The sequence below is a fragment of the Triticum aestivum genome, chromosome 7D, assembly GCF_018294505.1.
Source record: "Triticum aestivum cultivar Chinese Spring chromosome 7D, IWGSC CS RefSeq v2.1, whole genome shotgun sequence".
Taxonomy (NCBI): Eukaryota; Viridiplantae; Streptophyta; class Magnoliopsida; order Poales; family Poaceae; genus Triticum; species Triticum aestivum.
In genome coordinates, this window is record NC_057814.1 from 91,626,663 (window position 1) to 91,633,090 (window position 6,428).

General features: G+C 49.9%; 1 protein-coding gene across 1 annotated transcript; it reads left to right on the forward strand.

Moving 5' to 3' along the window:
- Positions 1-3,440: 3,440 nt before the first annotated feature.
- LOC123166415 (L-type lectin-domain containing receptor kinase IX.1-like) lies at positions 3,441-5,642 on the forward strand. Its single transcript, XM_044584222.1, has 3 exons — positions 3,441-4,209; positions 4,300-4,837; positions 5,009-5,642. The coding sequence occupies exons 1-3, from the start codon at positions 3,441-3,443 to the stop codon at positions 5,640-5,642; spliced, it is 1,941 nt and encodes a 646-aa protein (XP_044440157.1).
- Positions 5,643-6,428: the final 786 nt, after the last annotated feature.

The following is a 6,428-nucleotide window of genomic DNA, read 5'->3' on the forward strand; positions in this document are numbered from 1 at the left end:
ACCCGTGAGCCTGCGCGAACAGGAAGAAGGTTGCTCTGCTATTGAACACTTCAATGGTGAAAGTAGTAACTTCCATAGTTCTGGAAACAGCCGAGGGCCTTTTCTCCTACCCTCCCGCCACCGTACGTGGAGGAGCCATCGTGACCTGTCGGCTCAACCCTCTACATCCCCAACATGTTCGAGGAAATGACCCAAAGGTAAAAGCAACTTTCTCTGACTTTTCATTCTTTGTCATGAGATTCTACATTATGCAATTGTGATGTGATTGCGTGTATGTTCTTCAAATTTGGTGTATGTAGTGTGGATGATCAAACTTTTTTGGAGTTCACAAATGTCGCATCTCAAAATTTGCCTCTCAAGAATATGAAACACAAGATGCGACCCTTCTCAACATGGATGATGAGAGTTTACTTGATGCAACTGCAAAGGGACAAAGTAGAAACCACGCTACGAAAGAGGAAAAATTATGGGCATCATATACAGGATTATATGAATCTTCGACATCATGGTCCAAACTGATAAAGATCTTCGTTGAATATGTCAGAGTCATTATGGGCATCCAGGTCCTGCTATTGATTATTGATCGGAGAGGTGTCTCGGTCATGTCTGAATGTTCCCGAACCCGTAGGGTCACACACTTAATGTTCGGTAACGCTAGGGTTGTATTGGGATATTCACAATGGTGAGTCTGAAGGTAGTTCCGAGTCTCAGATGGGATCTGGGACATCACTAGGAGCTTCGGAATAGTCCGGAGGTAATGTATGGAGGGCTCCAAAAAAGTCCAGGAATTTACTGGCTTTGTACCGGGGAGTTCTAGTTCGGGGGGGGGGGGGGCAAACCTTAAAAGGGAGGGGGCACCACCCCCTTGGCTTGGAGGGGGGCCAAGGTGGTCGCACCCCGTATATAAAGGGAGGGGAGGGGCTGGGCGCACCACCCATGCACCTGGCCGCCGCCCCCTTTCTCTCCCTCCACTTCCTCCTCTGTGGTTGCTTAGCGAAGCCCTGCAGAAATTCCTCCACCAGCACGCCGTCATGTTGGCCTAGATCGCATCTACCTATCCCCCTCGCTTGCCGGATCAAGAAGGAGGAGACGTCACAGTGCCGTACGCGTGCATAACTCGGATGTGTCGCTCGTGCGGCGCTCGATCGGATTGGATAGTAAAGAGTACGACTACATCAACCACGTTCGTTGAATGTTTCCGCTTTCGGTCTACAATGATATGTAGGCACACTTCCTCTTGTTGCTAGCATCTCCTAGATTAGATCTTGGGTGAATTCGTAGGATTTTTTTGTTTTCCATGCAATGTTCCCCTACATTATCATCATCCTGGTGGATACTTTTCTTCACATTGTCCTCTGTGTGCTGCAGAGGAAAGGATTGAGAACAGGGAAGAGTTTCATGTGATGGTCAACAACAGGATTAATCTTTGAACGCACCATCCTCTGGCCTTGTTTGGCAGATTTTTTTCAAACTATCACCTTTTTTATAGCAAATTCGGAAACTATAGCACCCAATGCAAAAAAAGCAAAACTATGACCCCGCCGGTCTTATGTGGGCCGAAGAGGGTGTTTTCGGTCGGCCGTTGGCCGAAAAGGACTCTTCGGTCACGCATTGGCCGAAGAGATCCGTAGCTGGGCCGAAAAGGCCTATTTGGTCAGCAGTAGGCCGAAAAGTACTCTTTTGGTCAGCAGTAGACCGAGAAGTCCCTGGGGCCCACCTTTTCGCATGTACGGGGGACCGAAGCTGCATGGCTGCACTCTTCGGCTTATGTTACGCCGAAATGTTTTTTTTATTTTGACTTATGAATCTGATCAGGAGATATATATTGTTGTATGTATGCGAGAGACATATTACTTTTAATCCGCATTGTTATACGAGTTACATTTCCAAAGAGACTGTAACCGATAATTAAGATACAAGTACATTTGAATTAAGCGGTAGGGCTGAACTTAAAATATACAGCTTACATACTACATGAAGGCATCATCGTCATCATCCGTCGATGCAGTACAACAATATATATCTCCTGATCAGATTCATAAGTCAAAATTAAAAAAAAACATTTCGGCCTAACATAAGCCGAAGAGCACAACCATGCAGCTTAGGTCTCCCGTTCACGCGAAAAGGTGGGCCCCATGGAATTTTCGGCCTACTGCTGACCAAAGAGTACTTTTCGGCCTACTGCTGACCAAAAAGGTCTTTTCGGCCCAGCTACGGATCTCTTCGGCCAATGCGTGACCAAAGAGTCCTTTTTGGCCAACCGCCGACCGAAAACACCCTCTTCAGCCCACACGAGGCCGACGGGGTTATAGTTTTGATTTTTTTGCATTAGGTGCTATAGTTTCCGAATTTGCTATAAAAACGTGATAGTTTTGAAAAAAAATCCCTTCGGCAAAGGTCTTGTTGGTGGGGCACACATATATAGTACATGATCTTTAGCGCCTTGTATGAACCGATAACCTACCTATTGTCCTTTCTTCATATGTCAATCATATAAATCAAGCCGAACCAACCTGTGGTTGCATGATTAGGAGGGCAGTGGTATTCTCATCCCACTAGGGTTCAAGTCCTAGTGCTTGCATAATCTTGAATGTAGTTCAGGATTTCCAGCGACACACGTTTAGTGAGAGGAGACGTCCCCGTCGACTACGACTCTACGAGGCGCCTGTGATGACTTCATCAATCTCAAGTTGATATGCCGGCTCAGTCTCTCGAAGGTGTTCATAGGGGTAGGATATGCGTGTGTATTCATAAAGGTGAGTGTGCGCGTGTATATATGAGCGTCTGCATTTACACTATTCTAAAAAAAATGATCGTGTGAATCAAGAGTAGAAGACTGATGATGAGAGGCAATGAAGTAGAAACTACTCGCTCCGTCTAGAAATACTTGTCGCAGAAATGGATCAAAATGGATGTATTTAGAACTAAAATACGTCTAGATACATCCATTTCCTAGAAAAGTATTTCTGGACGGAGAGAGTAATATTTTGGTTTAAGTTCTCATATTATTACCCTAATATACTAATATTTCATACAACCAAAATTTATTAAAATATATTGTAAACCATTCCCTCAGTGACGTGAGGGTATCTAGTTAAAAATAATAGTATACAAGCTTCTGCAACCAGAAGTCCTTGTCAATACATGTCAGGGCTTACATACACTGGTCTAACTTTTTCAGTAGCAAAGCAACCAGCATGTAGCATTGATGCATCCGTCGAACAAAACGAATACTAAGCGCGCATTGTAGTGTCCTCCTCTACGGCTTGCTTATTGATTTCTTTCTTAATTTGATCTAAATTCTCTTCTTAGTAGGAGTATAAATAAAAGACTCGTCTGCCAATGCAGCAGTGCAAATTCCCAAGCCAGGCGCTCACCGAATTTCGGTGTCCTGACAATCCACAAGCTAGAAGAAACACCCTCTGGCCAGCCAGCCATCCATGGCCCCTTGCCGCCTCCTGCTCCTAGCCGTGGCCGCCTTGCTCGGCGCAGTTAGTGCTGCTGCATCCGATGACTACATACCGTATGTTCCGGCTTCCGTTTGTTCAACGGAGAGCAACTACACTGACGGCAGCAAGTACGAGGTCCAGCTCGACAACCTTCTCCACGACCTCCGCGACGGGGCAATTGGGAATGGCGGCTTCTTCCAGACCGTCGAGGGTACCTGGCCCGACAAGATATACGGCCAGGCCATGTGCTACGTCGACTGCGACTGGTCAATGTGCGAGCTCTGCCTGAAGGTGGCGCCGATCTACTTGATGACCAAAGGATGCCCCAACAACAAAAGGGGCGCCATCATATACGACTGCTGCTACCAACGCTACTCAGACGAGCAATTCTTCGGCCACGCCGACCTCTTCGAGTTTGGGTTCGTCGTACAAAGTGAGAGCGACGGCGACGACGCGGTCCCCATGAACCAGACCAAGTGGGAGCTGGTGACCGAGCTCATGGCGGAGGCCGCCGGGTCGCCGCGGCGGTTCGCCAACGGGAGCCGGACATACATGGACTCGAGAGGTAACTCCCAGGTGATGTACGGCCTTGTGCAGTGCGCCCTAGGCATGTTGCCGAGCGAGTGCACCAACTGTCTTAACACCACACTGGCGAGCATGGGCGGAAACACCACCACTGCTAAGTATAGGAGGTACGGCTGCTACATCACCCACGGGCCCGATCCCATCGACGTCGCCACGCCTCCTCCGCAATCTGCAGGTGAGGTCCTTGTTCAAATGCACGTACGTACGTACGGTGATCTTCACAGCCACAGCCATTTTCATTTATTTTCGTTTGTGCATTGATCAGGAGGTCCGCGCGGACCAAACCGACGACGGCTCATCGTGGCTGTGTGTGCCGCTACGGGTTCCGTCGTCTTTGTGTTGATCTGCATCAGCATCTCGGTATGGATGCTTTTCCGCCGCCTAGAGAGAAGAACTCACCCTCCCAGGTTGTCTAACCAAGACGATGAGGCCATGGAAGACGAGTTCAGGCAAGGGACCGGACCCAGGCGATTCCGCTACAGCGAGCTGGCAGCTGCCACGGACAACTTCTCGGAGGCCAAGAAGCTCGGGGAAGGTGGGTTTGGCCCAGTGTACAGGGGATTCTTGAAGGGCATGAAAATCGAGGTGGCTATCAAGAGAGTGTCCAAGGGCTCTAAGCAGGGGAGGAAGGAGTACGCCTCCGAGGTGAGGGTAATAAGCCGGCTTCGGCACCGCAACCTCGTGCAGATCATTGGCTGGTGCCACGCCGGCTGCGAGCTCCTCCTGGTCTATGAGCTCATGCCCAACGGCAGCCTCGATCTTCACCTTTACAGTGCGGACAATGTACTATGGTGGCCAGACAGGTCAGGTGACCTTCCTGCTGATGGTATAATTGTTCGAATTCTCATGCATGATTGCATAATATTTACTACTCCCTCCGTCCCATAATATAAGAACGTTTTTTACATTAGTGTAGTGTCCAAAACGCTCTTAATCATGGGAAGGAGTAGTACTTAATAGTTATTATGGTTCAGGCATAGGATCGTGCTGGGGATCGGCTCTGCGCTTCTCTACCTGCATCAAGACTGGGAGCAGTGCGTCCTGCACAGGGACATCAAGACGAGCAATGTGATGCTGGACGTATCGTTCAATGCCAAGCTCGGCGACTTCGGGCTCGCTAGGCTCGTCGACCACGACAGAGGGTTGCACACGACGGAGCTCGCCGGCACGCTGGGGTACATGGACCCCGAGTGCACCGTCACCGGCAGAGCCAGCACCGAGTCGGATGTCTACAGCTTCGGCGTCGTGTTGCTTGAGATCGCGTGCGGACGGAGACCTACCACGGCTCGACCCGACGGCACGCTCATCCACCTGGCACAGCGGGTGTCAGAGCTGCACGGGCAAGGGAGGATACTCGACGCGGCCGACCCACGGCTGGATGGCAACTTCGATCTCCAAGAGATGGAGCGCGTGCTGGTCGTCGGCCTCTGGTGCGCGTGCCACGACCAGAGCCTAAGGCCGTCCATAAGGCAGGCCGTCAACGTCTTACGGCTGGAGGCGCCGCTCCCCGAGAGGATGCCGCCGGTTGGCCAAGCGGCCGGCCCTCTTCTCATGCCGGACTTCGATAGTACGGGTCACAGCTCCAGCTCCACTCAGCAGCTAATATGATGGATGTTACTGTGTGCTCGGTTGCATTTGCAATCACACGCTCGCTTCAGTTTGGATAGTTTGGACGTTGTACAAAAGAAAGGACAGAGCCACGGAGAGGCCAGACTTGTGTTAACCCGCACAAGCATCTGTCTTTCCTTTTTTGTACTACAAACATCTTTGAGTCTGTTAAACATTATCTTGTGCATCACGCCTAGGTAGTTAGAGATAGATTTATCCTAACAATGTATTCGTTTATCTTTCTATCTCTTCTTCTGCAATCTCCCGATTGTATCTCTTCTCTGTTACAATATATATGCGCTATTGGGAGGTGCGCCCCAACCAATCAATATATACCCTGCGGGCCTCCTGTTTGGAGGTTGAGGCGCTTCATTACGATCTTTCACATGGTATACAGAGCTACCCTCTTCCCCTTCGTCTAGCCATCCCTTCTTCCACCTCCGAACTCGACAATGTCGACGTCCACCTCGGTTGTCTCCACCGGCCTCAACAACAACGTCTCAGAACCCTTCACTCGTTCCAATTATGTTCTCTGGCGTGCCCAAGCTCGTTCCCATATCATGGAGGCGGGCCTCTTCGGGTACGTCGACAAAACCCTAGAAGCACCACCCAAAACCATCACCAGCAAGAACGCCGAGGGCAAAGATCAGGTGACTGTGAACCCTGCTTATGCGCCTTGGCTCATCCAAGATCAACAGATCGTCGCCTATCTCCTCCGCAATCTTTCGAAAGAAGTCCTAGTTCAAGTAGCATCCCTTGAAACCTCCCATGCCATCTGGTCCGCCC